Genomic DNA, 17,708 nt, shown 5'->3' on the forward strand with positions numbered 1-17,708 from the left:
ATTTTACTCCCTTTGTTCTTCCATGTGTTTAGCACTAACAGTCAAGATGTTCAGACAGTGGGAGCCAACAGCCTGCTGAGAAACCCGATCAGCCACGCTAATCTGATCAGCTGCACTTTGTTCGAGTGTGTCTTACTTAAAGAGGACGGCGTTCCCAGCGTGGTGTAACCCAAACACCATCCTATCCCCTTTCAGCCCCGGATTCCGAGGAGGCAACTCATTCGTTTAATCTTCTGCACCATCCACATCCACCTCCCCGCACCCCCGTCTCTGCCCTCCGATCCGGCTCCCAGCTTTAAACACAGCACACCTCTGCCCCAGTGTTCACCCACCGGCACCCATCAGGACTTATTAGGGCAAAAACCCATGACACAAGTGTTTTCTATCCTTAATCGGTTAGAAGGCAAACCCCCACCACTCCTTGCTTACCTTCAGCCTCTTGCATGTGTGTGCATGTGCACAAATTTGTGTGATGAAACAGTCTTGAAATCGAATGAAACGCCGTGTCTTTTGAATGCATGATCAAGGGAGTTTATGCACACATCTCTCATACAAATAAGTGTGTAAAGAATCCATGTGTGTCACAGCAAAGAGAATTGTCACCTTGCCATTAACCACTAACTTTAAGCCACATGCAAGGTGTGTGTGCATATATTAATTCCTTCAAGGCGTAAGATGCAGATCAAATGTAAACAATCCCTATAAACCGGTCTGTCTGGTTTTTTTTCCAACTAATTCAATACCACAGTCAGCAAATATAGGCCAAGCGCACATGCATATAAATACAAAGCACACCTCCCCTATCCACACACCCCACTGAGCAAACAGCTGCTTCTGGCAGCACCAAACTGAGGCTGCCAAAAACACCAAAACACTTATCTGTGAGTGACAGTAGCATGTTATTCCCCACAGGAATACTCACTTGGGAGGAATGTTTATGGTAGTGGTGCTGCTCAGTGATTTTATCAAATTATCACTTCTGTGCTTTGAGTGAAAATCCAACCCGACGCCACGGGGCACATGTCACCATGGATGGCTAAGTCTCACCCTGGACACGGCCCTGACCCTCATGTTTAGTCAAGTTACCAGCAGCCTGGATATTGTTTTCCCAACCGCTAACCATTACAGTTTAATGAATAACAGCAGTGGCTGCGCTGACCTGTGACTGAACGAGGCCTCCTGCTCCTGCGCTGTTCTTTGATATCCTGACCTTGTTCATGTTTTCTCAGTGGCCTGGCAAGTATTTTTGGTGATGCAGGTGCTTTTGGAAATTGCATGCAGGAGCTTGCTATTCTTTTAACTTTAAACCATGATAATAATGTTCACCTTTGTTGCAACAGATCACACATTTTACTGTAAATAGATGATAAATTAAGAAATAAACTGTGGAAAGTTGAACTGTGGAAGAGTTAGATCATTGTTTTTTTTCCAATGCCAGTTCAATTTAGCTTTCTTTGACTTTCTCTTTGGATTCCTGTGTTTGATTTATCTACAACTGTGGACACATTTTCATTAGACGCAGTTGAAAATAAGCTTTAATCTTTGCAAAAGATGTATATTTCAGTTCTTGTTTGCAACATATGCATAAGATCAACTATCCATCCATCCCTGGATTGCTCTGTTCAGATTTGTATAGGAGTCCAGTAGCCATCATCAAAAAGTGATACTCTGAACAATGTGACAAGTCCAACACATGGCAAACAGTATGATAGGCAACCATGCATGTTTAAAGTTAAACTGAAGCCAATTTAAAGTCCTAATTTGACCAAGTAAGCACATTAATAGATTGTGGAATAAAGACAGATTAACCACAGAAAACACTCATGTTTGTTCCACACAGAAAGGCTTCAATTTAATCAACATAGCAAATTTTCAGGGAAGTGTTTACAGTTCCTTACAAGCTATGCAGAGGGATCTGTCCAGTTCCATTAAGACATATTTCCCCAGACTGCTGGTCCGTAAAGATGGAGTTCAGGCTAACGACTTTGTCTCATAAAAGCATAAGGCCAAGACCTGACACACAGCTGTCAGGGGTATCAGGTGCCCCGTCGTCTGTTTGTGTGTGGATCGTGTTAAGGGGCAAGAGGTGACGGGCAGGTAAAGGCTGAGTGAGCTGAGATTACTACTGGCTTGAAATATTATCACATGCTATTAGCACTGTATCACTGTTCATTAGGCTGATGGCTAGCTGGAACTCCCTGACAGGCCTGTGGTAAGTAAGAGAGATGAAGGTGGTGGGAACAGGAGAGAGAAATGGGAGATTGGACACTGAAAAAATGTAGAGAGAAAACTGGAGCAAGAGCAAAATCTGGGAAAATGATAAAAGGCGGCTTGTTTCAATCGCTCACCGTCAGAGGGAAGGTTTCAGAGGTGAGTGGCAATTTCAAAGGACAACAGGACAAGGCATGTTAATACAGTCCTTTATTCCAATGCTGAACATGGTAACCAAATGGCTGCTGAACGAGGAAACGCACCCATCAAAGAAATGGTTTGTGCAGAGCTCATAAAAGCTTCTTGTAAACACTGCGTGATCACAGAAATGCATTAAACGCCTGTCACAAAGACAAGCATAGCTTTAAGGGAACTGATGGCTGCTGATGTCTTGTATGAAGCAGGGAACAGAAGAGCAGTAAATCTGTCTTGCTATCAGATAGAAACATTAGTCGCTGTCACACTCACTTTGCCTTGGCATAGACAACACTTTAGTATATCATCAAAGCCAGAACTGTTCTCGTTTCTGAGATTGAGTGGTGCTGTGCAACTTGAAAAGCCACTTGAAATGGAAGCACGCACATTTGCAAAGTAGATGAGAGGTTGTTGTTTTGGTTCCTTTGATAATCTACAAACATTATGCATGCCATCAAACACATAAACAATGCATGGTGATCTTTTTTTTGTTTCCAACTCATTGCTAATGAAGATGATTATTAGGTTGCATGGAAAATATGGAAAATTCATCAAGCACTTGAAAAATCTCCCCACCATCGTGGGTCACAGTGAGAATAACTGTGCAAGTTGATAAAGTTAGACTTTGCACACACTCTGCTTCCTCCCCCCCCTCTGTCCTTCCCATTCTCCCTTTTTATCTAATTTTAGACCACTCTAGCCAGCGGTAATGAATTGGCTAATCACAGTTATCTGGCTCATTCAAGTGGTTTGTAAAGCAAATCAATAAACTCTGGCAGTGAGCCAGCCATCCACTTTGACAGATGTTGCTCACTAATCTATTTCATTTTTTTCCCAATCTTTCCTAAAGATGTTTATTCTCTTCTAGTTTGTTCTTTTTTGGAGGGTACGGGGGGGTTCTCAGCAAGGTCAATGGAGAAGCTATGGAAGAAAAGATAAAATCCTTTGCCAGCTGGCAACTCAGAGCAAAAATGACAACTGCGTTGTAGTTTTAGTCTGACAGAGTGAGAAATGTACTCTTTAATTGTTGGAAATATAAGACGCTGCAGCAACTCTGCTTGCTGTGCCTTTGGCAATAAAAGACAAAAATTAAGTTAAAATTAAATAGCAGTTCTAGAAAAACTAAGTCGACCTTTAAGATTTAATAGTTTTTAAACCATAATAATAATAACAATGTCACATATAAATTTCAAAAATAAAATAATATATTTAGATTGTATTCATGTGTAATCTCTCTCTAAACCCAGACTCGCGTCATTTACAGAAACAGATAAATTACAAAGTCAAGTGCAACAGACCTTGCATGAAAGCAGATCTGCTGCTTTTCATCATCCGCACATCCTAGAGTTTATGCAAAATGTTTCTGCAAAAGTTAAATGCAAGGAAAGTCTGGACCCAGTCCACAGAAAATAAACTTCAACTGGACGACAGAAATGTTTCTTTTTCTTGTTGTTTTTCATTGGCCAGTCTTTGAACAAGAGTAACTGTAAAAAAAACAACTGGCTAATTAAATCCACTCACAAAATGAAGTTCAATTATGGGAAGCACTCAACAGGGTAATTTGCTTTACTAATAAAAATAAAAGCCACAACCAATAACATGTCTAATAAGTAAAATCTACTGCTTGGCTTGGAGTAAAAACGTCCCGTCTGTGATGGATAATGAATAAGCAGACCACAACATCTTTACATACTCAGACACCTAAGAGATCCACCCTTTAAAGGCTTCTGGGAATCAATTATGCTTGAATGAATACATGCAACTGCATATCTGTCAGCTAAATTAAGCCTACATGTCTAAAATCCATCTAAAATGTATGCGCAGTATAAGTATTTGTCTCTTGTTGTTAGATAATGAAAAACACTTCCTTTGAGACACTGGCAGAGAAAAGAGCAAGCAATTAGAGGAAGTGAAAGGAGAGGGAGACACACAGAAGCAGAGAGACAGCAACAGAGAGCTGTTTGAATGTGATTAATGAGATCACTGCAGGGTAGGCGGTGTCATTGTAATACTCTATGCGGGGAAAAAGCAGGAAAAATAGACTGGGAGAGAGAGTGGGAGACTAAGATAGAGAAAGGACCAGAAAAGAAGCAGGAATAAAAGCAGGGAAGAAAGGGAAAAAATAAGAATACACCTGGATGACCAGGTTACATTTAACTCCCTGAGAAGATAGAGGAGTAAGAAAGAACGACGCTCAGAAAGCGAGTGAATTTAGCTGGCTGAGGAGTAAAAAAAAAAAAAAAAAAACATCAGATATAAAGCTTGGATGAATGGAACGGCAGGGGCTCTCAGTTTTGCACTGGCCTTTTAACAGTGGACTGTTTAGAGAAGCCTGGACCAGGTCTGTCAGATAAAGAGGCCTGTGCTTTAAAGACACCATGAAAGGCACAGCCTGCCCCTGCTGCCTGGGGCTGCCGCTGGACACCGCTGCATCTGGTCCAAGGTTAAGATCCCAACAGCAGGGGGTCAAGTGGAGGCTGGGCTCTAAAAGGGTCACGCAGGCAGACATCTTGCCAGTTCACAACTCTGTGAACAAGCCAGTAATTAGCTAAATCAGGTGAATGATTTAGGCAAAAAATTGCATTTAGCAGAAATAAAGATGAGGCTTTTACTGACCAGTACTGATTTCTTGTCTTGTCAGTTTTTTGTTTTTTTTACAAAAGTAATAAAAGAAAACAAACACGTCTGAATCTAACAGGAAGTGAAGAGATATAAATGATTATACACAACTCTGAAATAAGGTATGTCTCTTCTCTTTCTTTCTGATTTCTACAGAAGAAAAAACATGGAGTTTTCAGATTTGATGAAAAAAAAAAAAAAAAGAAAATTCATATTTTTCTGCATTTGTCCTATCACCCACCATTTAGAACTGTTCAAAGGAAATTAAATCTGATAGACAGCAAAACTTGTGCTCATATTTACAGGTTCTAATAAATCAAATCTATTTTAAGATACACAGAGAAAATGGAGTGTGACTGAAATGGGCCAGTTTTCTGGATGATCAGGATGACCACTGACTGGCCAGTCCAATGCAAAAACAACTTTATTTCATAAGTGAACAAACCACAGACAACAACCTTAGTTCTGGAAGTTGTTACTAAAGTAAGACGACTCAAAATCAATAAAGTGTTTATTATTATTATTAAGAAGATTTGAGATTTAGGAAGCTATTTTAAAGAAAACTTTCTATGATTTGTAGAGACATGACTGGTTCATTCAGCTGTAACAGAAGTAACAAACTGGTGAATGACTTAATCATTCTGTCTTTATTTTAAAATGGTGGTAAATGTTCTAGTTCTGTTTCAAACACTGCAAGAGTTGAAATAATATTTCACATGTTGTTAATTGTAATATTTAAATTAGACGGCGCTGAATTTGGTATTCACAAAATTAGACGAGGACACGACAAAACAAAACAAAACTCAGATCTGCTACTTTCTGAAACTAAGGTGAAATTGTAATCCTTCCTCTAAAAATGAAGGTAAATCTTCAGGCCTTTTCAAAAGCCACAATCAATAGATCAATGATTAATAGAATTCCTGCATGCCGGGTTTTGACCAAACTTTTAGTTCGGCAACATATTCTTTGCGTGGGCGTTCAGCATTCTCTCTGTGAGCTACGCGTTGCCCGAGGCCTGAATGATAAAACAAAATATTGACCTCTTTTTGCAGTTTGTGGAAATTTCTCATTAAGTTTAAACCTCTCGTTGGAAGTGCTGTGAAGTTGTGTTGGGAGGGAAAATGTTTCCACTAGCAGAAGCAGTTCCTCAAGGCGATGCCAGGCTCCCAGCTACTTGGTGCCAGTGGGCAAACAGATTTCAATGGCAGTTCGTCTTGGTTCGAATTATCCCTGAAAAACAATGAGAGTGATTCCTTACAATAGCTGCAAGGAATATCAGGTAGAGAGCTGCTGTTGTAGTTAAATAAGTGAATTAATGTAACCTACCTCTTTATTAACATCTTTAAGAAAAACATCAACTAAATTCTATTATTTAGTGAATGTAGGAGCGATTAGGACACATTTTCCAAACTGTGAGGCAATAATTATTGCACAAGCGATTCGGTGAAAAGACATTGTTAGAATAATTGTTAACCAAGTCCACCTGGAGGCAGTTGAAATAGTTCCTTTGTTTTGTAATTGTGTGTCTTTTAATGGCAAATCAAGTTTAATTCCCCTTATACCAGCAATGACAATCCATGGTAATTAATACAATTCAGTTCCTTTAATCTCAGTTGGCTCCAATCCCACAAAAACCCACAAACTGTCAACTTTTACTGGTGAACAAGGTTCATAATTATATGTCAGATATATTTATGTGTTTATATGGATGTGGGTTGTAGCGGGTTCAGGACACAGGACTTCTAATTGTTCTACTGGAACAAAACCGCTTCCACTTGGTGCTTTAGCTGCTCCTTGGTAGCAGCTACTTCAGAGTTAACGCCGTTTGTGTCGTGCTACTCTAGTCTTTTCCCACTGATGCTTCTCTGATTACTTTTACATTTACCTCCAACCACCTTTGTCTATCATCTGACAGGAAACAGCTTCAGTGAGCCCAAATCCAGAGAACTGGGGAAAACAGTGCAAATATTATTCCCCATTCCCTCATGACCGTCGATGTCGGGCAAAGCCAGGCCACACCAAAGCAGGTGAGCAGCCTCTGGGCTTACAGGCCAGACAGACTGAGATCTCAGATCATTCCCTCCCGAGTGTGACAAATTTAAGGACTAATTCTCAAAGGCATGTTTGTGGGGTAAAAGAGCGTAGACGAGTAAAAGTGCGCTCAGAAGGGGGGTGGTTAGACCACATGTCCACCACCGGGGCTCTGTAGTAGCAGCTGCCGGCTTTTACAAGCCTTTCAAGTCTGCAGCGTTTCATGCCTTATGATCAGCTGCTTCCCTCAGTGACACTGTTTGCACACCACACACAAACCCTGCCGTTTTTTTAGGCCACTGTGGGCCTCTAATCTGTGAACCAGTTCTACAGGACGTTTGTCCAGTTAAAACACCTGAACCACCCTTTCAAGTTGTCCACATCAGCTGCAGACCATATCATCCAAGCCACTTCCTGATTATCTATCAGTGCATGATGAAAAGAAAAGCACATCATGTGCAGGAGCACATTTTATTCCCCCAGGGTTTACTGTAGTAACACTTCAAAATTAAAACAGTAGCAAAAAAGAAAAAGAAAAATGAAAGAAAAATGTGAATCAACCATGTTATGGAAAGCATAATTTCCAAAACCGTGATGACGCGATTCCGACGCCACAAGTCCAACCATCTCACAGCAAAATTCAAAAATCCTTATTTGTGCCCCAAACCCTCACAAAACGCAGCACAATTCAACATCCTGCTGCCAGCACTTCGCAACAACTCATAGGTGGAAGTAAGACTGCTGCCCACCACAAATAAGGATCCGGGTGGAACACGGTGCGCTACATAATAAAACATAATTTAACGAAGCGTAAAGGCAGATATATTTTCCTCGAGAAATTCTAATAATGGAGGTACTCGAATCATTCGACAAATTGTTTCTGCCTTAAACATCTGCATGAAGCAGAGGTCGCATACTAGCATGGACCACAAATTAAAAAAATGGAGAGTTCTCCGCTCTGAGCTGAAGGTTTGGACTTTGAAATTTTCAGATTTTCAAGCCTCTAGTAAGGCTTAGGCCCAAAAGTGGCAGGGAAAATTAGGTAGGTCAGAACTTATTCTGCAAATGTGTTTCTATCTCCTCTTTTGAGCATCAACTGTTTCAGAAAAGCCAAGTGAGCATAAAAACATTTTGGTGAAATCAAGTTATTTTGAATTTCACCATTTCCATCAACCATTTCTAATAAAAAACTTCAAAATACACATAAAAAAGTTGATAGAATGAGAGCTAAAGATGCACATTTATGCGTAAATTCCTAGTCATTATATTGTGTAGTCATCCTTAAAACTCATTGCGTTAAAAAAAAACAAAAAAAACAATAGAAAATAAGGAACGTACTATTCAGGAAAGGCTGCTGTGTGGGAATGTGCCACATCTAAACTTGATTAAAACATCCCCATGTTTTCCTGGAACTCCAAGATGGCTTCAAACATCACTGGATCACAGGACTTTGGAAAACCTAATTTTAATGCTAATCCAAGCATGGCTGCACTTAATAACTTGTTCAGTCTGTTACAGTGATTCTGCAACATGTATCACATCTTCTTTACAATGTTTCTGAACAACCTGCTGAATTTCCTTATAAATATGTAAGATTTTTCTCATGTTCTCCATGAGGTACAGCCTATGTGGAGGTAGACCACCAACATGACAGCAAACAGGGGAAGTGTGTTTCTGTACAGAGGACTACACACCAGAGTATGCTAATTTTTGCAGTAAGTTTACCCTGTAGCGTAGTCTTCCATTTTCATACATTGGCAAATGCAGAAAGAATTAGGCACACAAAATGCAAACCGAGTCGTTTGAAGTGATCACTCAGACCTGATCAACAAATTCTCAAAAGCCTGACTTAGTTTTTTTACGACTAGACGGGACAATTTTAAATCAATGTTATGAAACCTATTAGCTGTTGCTAATGTTTCATCTTCCTCTTCCCCTTTCTCTTCATCACTAGATATAGTGCCATGGCTCTCTTTACAAATATACTGTGAAGGACCCTCCAATACCCAGCAACATCTATCCACTGTTTTTAATGTAGTGTTGCTACTTTAGGACAGAGGAAAGGAAGCGTTAGCCACCCATCTAAGACATAAGTTTTGGTAAATGGTGTAAAAAGCCATTGATGTTAAACTCTAAAACTCAACACTAAACAGTGGAGACCTGTGGTATGAGCCATCCAACACCTACAAGACAGCCTTGACTCTCCTCCCCAGGCAGTTTCACAACCTTTCACACTTTGAAACATGGGACAACAACATCCTCCATGGTCGGGTTGGTAAACAACTCAGGGGTGATAACAACCAAAACAACCCTAAGGACTGGTACATGGGTGGGTCACTGACCCACATGTGACCTTAGCAACTTGCAAAGTGGTGAAGACCCAACAACACTTCAATCCCCACAACTCAGAACTGAGGAAGCCGATAAGAAACCGATATAAATAAAGGTGCATTTAAAGAGTTAAAATCTGCATACGCTATGTTTCAGAGTTTAAGAATATAACTCCCTTCATTACAATCTATATTTTTGTTGCAAGGGGATCTTCTGCTCTTGACTGAAAGCCAATCCCAACCAAAATGTCCAGTTATGTTAAATACCAGCTTTCAAATGCCTGCAGTATGACTGTGTTTTTGTTCTATTCTGGGTTTTAGACATGATTGCCAAAACTAGGCAGCTTTTGTCAGACAATGGAATACAATCACCTTATGGCCTCCACACATGACCTCAGATTGCCAGTGTTGCTGCCCTGAATTTGGTATTATTGTTTCCTGCCGTCAATGTGACTGCATAGATATTCTCCTCACCTTAGTTTCTGCTTCTACCCCCTCTTAACCCTTCATCGTCACCCCCCAAAAGCCTGTCACAGACAGCGCTATCCGCCAACACATGCCTCACCATGCTTCAGCAAAGCTCAGGAAAACAGCAGAATATACGAGAGTCGGTCTTCAGGGAGAGCGAGTTTGAGGGCGGGAAGGAGGAGTGGGATTGAATGGGGAAGCAATAAATGGAAGGATGGGGAGAGGGCAACTTTGGGATGGGAGCCAATCCAATTACAAGAAGCGGTGCAATCCTAGTTTCTCTGGCGGCACTAAATTCACATTTCAGTGGTCTCCTTCACTTTCCCTCCCCCAATGCCTTCTTCCTTTCTCCATCTCTGCTTCTTTCTGCTACTCACTTCTATACATATATATACTTATATTTGTATATTTTAGATCACACTCCTGTCACACTCCTCCTTTTCCCCAGCTGCATGACTTTCTTGGTTGCATGAAAGCATGTATAGGATTGTGTCACCAGTAAAGCATCAAAGCTTGCCACCCAAGCTGTGTCATGCTCAGATCAGCAGGAAGCCTGAAGCATCCTACTTCATCTGTGTCTCTCACAATGCTCTGCATCATCCTTCTGCAAAGAGGCTGCAGCCAAAGATCACCACATACATCAGCCCTGCCTCTGGAGACAAAGGGAGTGAACGGATAATCCTCAAAGCATAAAAAAAAAAACACTTCGGGCACAAAGGCACACTCTGCTGTTATGCAAAGTTCTTGATTTTTATATAACTATTCAAACAGAGATGCACCAATCAATTGACCAGATATTAAAATCTGTTTTTTTTATTAATTTGCTCTGATTGGTAATGTGAAAATGAAAAAAACCAAAAACAATGATATTTTCCTTACTCATTAAATGCATCAACCAACTGCAAGTAGTCTGATGCACAAAGGTTTGTAATTTAACAATGCATAAGACGGGGATAGTTATGCAAGTCCTTCAGTTTCTGTCGGTTACAAAGATATTGCCTTTATCCAAGTACTTGCAGCACATTTTTCCTTTGTTGTGTTGCATTGTTTAAAACAAAAAGAAGAATTCAGAATCAATCAAATTTGGAATCAGCCGGTCAAATCTCAAAGTAAACCAGGGATTAGTATCTGGCTGGTGCACTCTTGTATTTAAAAAGTAAACCTTTATTTTTTCACACTGCAACATAAAACCACACAGAGGAAGGCTGGTTATGGTCATCCTTTTTTTCCATGCACATTGCGGAGAACAGTCAGATCTGGTCAAAGCACAGGCTTCCATGCAAATAATGGCTTCACCTTGACCAAGATTCTACCTGCATGCAAATGAGGCTGGTGCAGTTGCTTTTCTAGTCAAATATAAAAGCAAGTTAGATTCAGAGAATGGAAATAGTTCAGTGAAGAACAAGTCTTTGGATCTTAGTTTAAGCGATTAGAGTGCAGTTCAATTTCCTAACAATTTAGCACTCTCCTGTGTACAGCTTAGAAAGAAAAAAAAAGCACATTTTGTACTACAAGCATTGTAATGAAATCTTTGTTTGGGAACATTAAAGTTAATCAGAGTCTAAACTTTTCTCATTTTCTCATCTAGTGACTCTTTGTATGTGTCCTACCAGGATTATGGTGCTCTGCGCATTGGACTGTGCTGCTTTTTTTTGTCTACGCGCTCGTCTCATATCCTGGTTAATTCCTTTTTCAGCTTGCCGTTACTGTGGCTACAGTCACGGCTGTGTGAGAAGCAATTTGAGTTCGTACACAGCAGCGGCAGCAGCAGCTCGCTTGTCTTTTTTAGCATGGATTTTCAGAGATCAGGGCAGATGATACAGAGATGGAAAGTGGGGAAGCGGAAGGCAGCCACAGGCGAAAGCGTGGAAGGAAACACAGAGATGAAACAATATCTGAACAATCTTTTCTGCCTTTTCTGCCTTTTCTAATTTAGCTAAATAAAAGGGAGGCAATAGATCTTTAAACGGCTCAAACAGTGGATTACATCAAATGATCTTGTTTCCGCCCCAATTCAACCACCACAGTGTAATCTGTTAACACATTTAAATTGGAAGCAAAATAACTGACTGGCTGCACTGTGGAGAAGATGGTAACTTTGTTGTCTTGCAGCAAGAAGCTCCTGGGTTTAAATTCCTGTCGGGGGTCTTTCTGATTGGAGTTTGCCTTTTTCTCTTGCTTGAACGGGTTTTCTCCCCACTACTCCAGTTTCCTTCGACAGTTCAAAACATGTCTGTTAGTTTAACTGGTTTCTCTAAATTGTCTGTAGGCGTGCATGCATGCATGTCTATGTTGCCCTGGTGGCCTGTCTAGTATGTACCCAGGACAGGTACTTCAATAATCTGGAGATAGGCACCAGTTACCCAACACAAACAATGCGGGAATTGGTGGATGGATGGGTTATTTAAAATAATTTTTTTTWAAATAAAAATGTTCAGCCCTTCTGTCATCTAATGAAAGTCTCACTTTCTCTCACAGATGTAGAAAACAGTTATCCTGTGGAAAATGGCTTTGTTGCACAAATAATTGGTAACTAAGTTATTCTCCCCTCAGTAAAAAACTTCCTCACCAAATAATGCCATGCTTGGCAGAACTGGGTAGTTCTTACTACCCAGTTATGTGTGATCACTGATTTAAAAAGAAACTCTTGATGAATCCAATCTGGTTTCTAGAGAACATTTGTCAAGCCTTGTGACAAAATCGACATGCACAACCGCTGCATTTGTAGCTTAAAACCGTGTTTGTATGGAATATACAAGGATGCCAACAGCCGTCTTGAATTACTCAACAAACCACAAGCAAATCTGACCAGTGGACAAATTTGTAATCTCTGAGCCCAGAACACAGAGCTCATTTCCTTTTGCCAGAGCGCATCCAGCGATTTAAGTCCTGTAGCAACGGAAGGAAATTCTATCACGGCAAAGTGCCAGGGCACCCTTTAACCTTTGTGGCTTTGGTATTCTCTCAAAACCAGAACTAGGGGCTTTAATGTATGGAGCAGCTCTCTTTTTTTTCATGCTTTCAGTTGGCTAGAAGCAGAAAGGGGCCCATTAAAAGTAATAGGTCAGCTCAGGTTATTCAGCACTGGAACACAGTGCTAGAGGAGCTGATAATGACCATTACACTGAGTTAGCCACTCGTATCACCCTTCCCTGACAGTTCGACAGCAGGCTTTTAATACTAAGAAGATAATTTTGCCTCTGACTATGATCCGCATGCCCAGAAATAGACGGACCTCATGATGTCAATACACCAAAAACTCTTGACAGGTTGAATTCCTGTGCATTATGATAATGACGAGAGTGGAAATCTCTTACGCGAGAGGCGTCAACCATTTCGGGAGAACAGGACGCAGCAATTACCTTCTTTAGACGTCCACTCCTGGTGCCCACAAAAGCCACACAGTAGCCATTGTAGACATAGGAGGTCACAGAGGTCATGCGGTCCCGAGTCTCAGTGTAGAGCGTGTGGCCGGTCACCAGCTGAGAGCCGCCAAGCGGCTGGTTGATGTCCAGACCGCAGAAGTAGTCATCGATGGGCACAGGCTGCCGAACAAGAAGAAAAGCAGTTATAAAATTAATTGTGAGGAGAAATCAAAATGAAAATCTGAATCTGAAAAAGTGACAAAGGTTTCAGTGAAAACTTCGGATGTAGAGAGATTGAATGCATGAAATTTCACAGTAAATAAAATGCCTCAATATTTCTTATCCAAGCTGACAATGTTATCCAGTTACTTTATGTATTGAAGTATGTGTACATTGTTTAACATTAATCCTCCATGAGAGTCAGAAGCCAACACCACCATATTATCAAATTTGGGGGTTTGTAAAAATCAATGGAGTTTATATGTACCATGATTTAAAATTCCTATAATTTCCTCCAGATGACAACCAACAGTACAACAAATGTTGATCTCTAATTAAAAACCTATTTTGAGATCATAAACATGTTTTTCTTTTGTGAAAATGAGAAAAGAAAACTGAGCAGTTTCTTCTGTTGGCATTACTGGTTTAGAAAAGCAGAAATTGCAATAAACTGACTTGTCAAAATCTAGACTGGAAATTTCTATGCCGATTACAGGTTGTAGAAAAAAATTATTTGTGAAGACAAAAAAAAAAGTTTTCCCCACAACAAAATTAAAATCAGATTCTATCTGAGCAAAACATTACAGTGTATCATCTTGTGAATTGAACGCATCGTTAAACTCTAAACAGAACTCTCAGAATGAATTTTGTGAACAGAGATGCATATAGTTGTTGTAAATTATTCATAAGGAGGCAAAACTGAAACACAAAGTATTGTAAAAACGAACTTTCTATGAGCAAAAACTAATGGGCTGAAACAAGAGTAAAGCGTGATGGATAAGCAAAGCTGTGGAAACGGAGTCAGACTGACTTTGGGACAGAAGTCAAGAGTGACAGAGAAGCTTAAGAAAAATGGACAGCTTGAATTATACACAAATGTGCCTTCTTATTATGCCTGAAATATGTACCCGCTCCACCTGACTGAGCTCCACCTTGCTCTGAATGTGGCTCATTACCCTGACCTACCATCACTTCTCTGCAAGAAGGCACACTGTGCATGATAATTGTTGTAAATAAGACTCTGTTTTTGTCAATTATTTGGAAAATATCATTGCAATCAGATCTTATTTATCTTTGCCGAGTAAGAGGGAAGAAATGCAACCTCTGCCCTCTACATTCTAGATAAATTTGCAACATCAGTGATGATAAAACAATGAAGATGGGAAGGTAAATGAGAGATAAGGAAGTGATGTTTCTGGTGTTGAATCAGGTCAGCTGACACAGTTTGAGTGTCAGTGACCTCAATGTGCCATGTGGAGTAAAGTGAGACATCCAACTGAGCCCCCCACCATTTAAACATCCCATAACACCCTCTGAATATTCATCCCTGTGCTCTTACACCAACTCATTTGTTCCCTTTCTGTCAATGCATCCATCTCTCATCTGCATTCTCTGTTGCTGTCTTTGTTCTCGTCAGAGAGGTACAATTTATACAGACTAATTTGAGTGGCATTTCCATTCAAGGGAGGCAAATCAGCCTCTGCAAACACTTTCTACACAAAATTTCAAGTGCCATAATGCTGATGGTGAACAAAAAAACCCAGTATTGTAGTTGCAAAGCTTGCTTTATTGTTTTCCTTTCACTTATTTTCTCCAAAGACAAATTTATACCCAGTCTGCTTTACTGCTCACTCGACCGTAAATCCTGTGATGTAAATTTCATCATCTGTACACGATGTGCACATGGCCGACAGCAAAAATAAAAGTCCAGGTCCAAAGGGGGATGCTAAACATGTAGAAGACAATGAAATCATCTGTACTTTTCTTCTTTTCCTCTAAACAAAGTGGACAGACCAGCAAATTACCATCCACTTTGACTCAACCGGCCCAAAAATTGTATGAATACAAGTTCAAATATTTTACAAGTTCTTAACAGCATACATCCATGTACAGAGAGAAGCAGGTGGAGGTGATGGCCGCACAATTTGAGCCAAGTATGTGATTGCAATATTATATTTCCATTTGATGTCAATAAAATTGCAATATCTCCAACAATCTCTGACATTTTTCTACTATGGGCAACACCGTCTGTGTCAGTTGATAGAATCTACTGGACCAAACAAATACTCTACTACAAACTGTCCATCGTAATATCAATGTTATGCACACTGTTATGGTGATGACAATGCAGTTTCACTATATTGCCCAACCATTGCAGATACCTTAAAATAGCAAAAAGATTGACCAATAAATTAGAGATGAACTGAGGAATCGTTTGGCGACCACAGGACCGGATTGGAAATCCTCTAATGGTCTATATTTGCTTAGGGACAACCACAGAGCCTACGCTGCAATTATCAAAAACCAGCAACGATGGCTTACTAATGTAAGATCATAAAGACTGCTTAACATGTCAACTCTGTTACAATTTTGGTTTTTATTTTAATTAAAAGTTTAACTTTGTTATACTACAACTGTGCTCTTACACACAAAGTATGACATTACCTCTGCTTCTAGTGTAAATAACTCTCGACTGTGCATTGCAGGGAAACTAGAAAAAAACACACCTTTTGGTTATTATTTACAGTTTATGAAGAAAAATCATCTAAAATCGATATGAGAATCAGAAGATAAGATATACATACCCAAATAAGCTAAGTTCTAAAACTTTAAAATCAAGGATTCAGTACACATAGACTGAAATCTTTCAAGTCTATATACGAGTTTCACCTCTAAAATAAGAGAAAAAATCAAACTTTTTCACTGTTCTTTAATAGTTGGAGCTGTACTTGTAGGAAATATCAGTTTGGAAGACATCTTGAGGAACAGGTTTAGCATCCAGACTTTCAATTCCTTCAAAATCAAACAGCTCCTCCGCATATGATCTGTTGGGATCCAAACCATTTGGTTCCGATTAGCACTAGATTGTACAGATGATGTACACTTTAGAATCGGCAGTAAATCCCAAATCCCTCCAGACTCCATATGGTTGAATGTAGTTGTTCACCATCTTGCAGATGTACATATTTATTTATTTATTTATTTATTTATTTATTTATTGGCTTTTCCCTGCCAAAAAGAAAAGAACAGCTTTGCTGAGTGGAGCTGTGGTTAGATTAAATACAGACCAACATTGTAAAATGAATCCTGACTGAAGTACTCTATAGCACTGATGTGACAAATTTTGCATGTGGTTATAGTTCGGCCAAGTTAAAGACAGGTCCATTTTAGAGGAATCTAAATCAACCTTTAAAATAATTTGAACAAAGTTCAGCAGCATACTTGCTTTCAAATCCAATCTCAGGGTATATCAGCATCATCTATCAGCGTCTTTCACCAGTGGTAAATTAGATGGTAGCACAAAAGCAAAAAAGCAAGACAAGATGATAGTGTTTGTCAGTGAGGAGAAACACACTCAGACAGACGGATACAAAAAAAATCCCATCTTGAGTCTCCTCTGTGGGATTGACTACAAAGATGGCATGAATCTCCAGATGGCAGAAAGCTGAACGGATGGGTGATAAATCTTTGATTGGCTGCTGTGTGTGTGAATCCCCCTGGTTCAGCCAGAGCTCCACTCCCAGCGACAGCCATGCCTGAGCATAAGCATGCTTGCAATGCAACGTGTACAAAGAGGATATCTGCTGGGTGTATAATTAAAGTTGTCCACTTTGAGCTTACTGGCTACCTGTTGTTAGCATCAAGACAGAGGAAAGGCACACAGAAACACTGTGTAATTTGACTGTTTGAGGCGCAGTTAACAAAACCACAAGGAGGGTCCTAGACTTTAAATGGAGGGTCTAGCCAAAAATAATTTTATATCAGGAGGATTTTCTGCATTGCAATCATCTTGACTTTAATAATATAAGTAAAAGATTTGATAATGTAGTGCAAGCCGCACCTGGTAAAGATGTTGAAAAAGGAAAGGCAGACATTACAGCAATATAAGGCATATTTTAATGCTACAGCAAGAAAAACTTTTGTTTGGGTACATTTGGGACAAGGAGCCATGTTTATCTTGTCATCATACAACATGAGGTGTATGGTATAAATTGCAAAAAATGTTCCCCTACATTTCCCATCTACATACCAACTGGTTGTTTGGGATTCATGCCAGAAAAAAAAATAAATAAATTAAATCGGGATTTTTTTGTCCAACCCTCACAAATGCAAACATGTGAAATCTGCTAAACTCTGCTGGGACGTTAACTGGAACCATGTTTGTGATTTGGATTTGGACTAGGATTGAGCCATTTGGCAACAAATGCGCCCGGTGTCTTAGATGTAAAAAAATAAATAAATAAAAAAAAAATATATATATATATATATA

The 17,708-nt window shown here is 39.8% G+C and overlaps 1 protein-coding gene across 1 annotated transcript in view; it reads right to left on the minus strand.

Moving 5' to 3' along the window:
• The window catches only part of plxna2 (plexin A2), a 155,255-nt gene extending 140,864 nt beyond the window's left edge, over positions 1-14,391 (minus strand). Inside the window, exons 1-2 of the mRNA XM_008414720.2 lie at positions 14,347-14,391; positions 13,217-13,399 (exon numbers count right to left, since the gene is read on the minus strand). Of these exons, the coding sequence (XP_008412942.1) occupies positions 13,217-13,399; positions 14,347-14,391 (228 nt within the window). The remainder of the gene's footprint in view (positions 1-13,216; positions 13,400-14,346) is intronic.
• Positions 14,392-17,708: the final 3,317 nt, after the last annotated feature.

Source organism: Poecilia reticulata, linkage group LG7, assembly GCF_000633615.1.
Source record: "Poecilia reticulata strain Guanapo linkage group LG7, Guppy_female_1.0+MT, whole genome shotgun sequence".
Classification (NCBI taxonomy): Eukaryota; Metazoa; Chordata; class Actinopteri; order Cyprinodontiformes; family Poeciliidae; genus Poecilia; species Poecilia reticulata.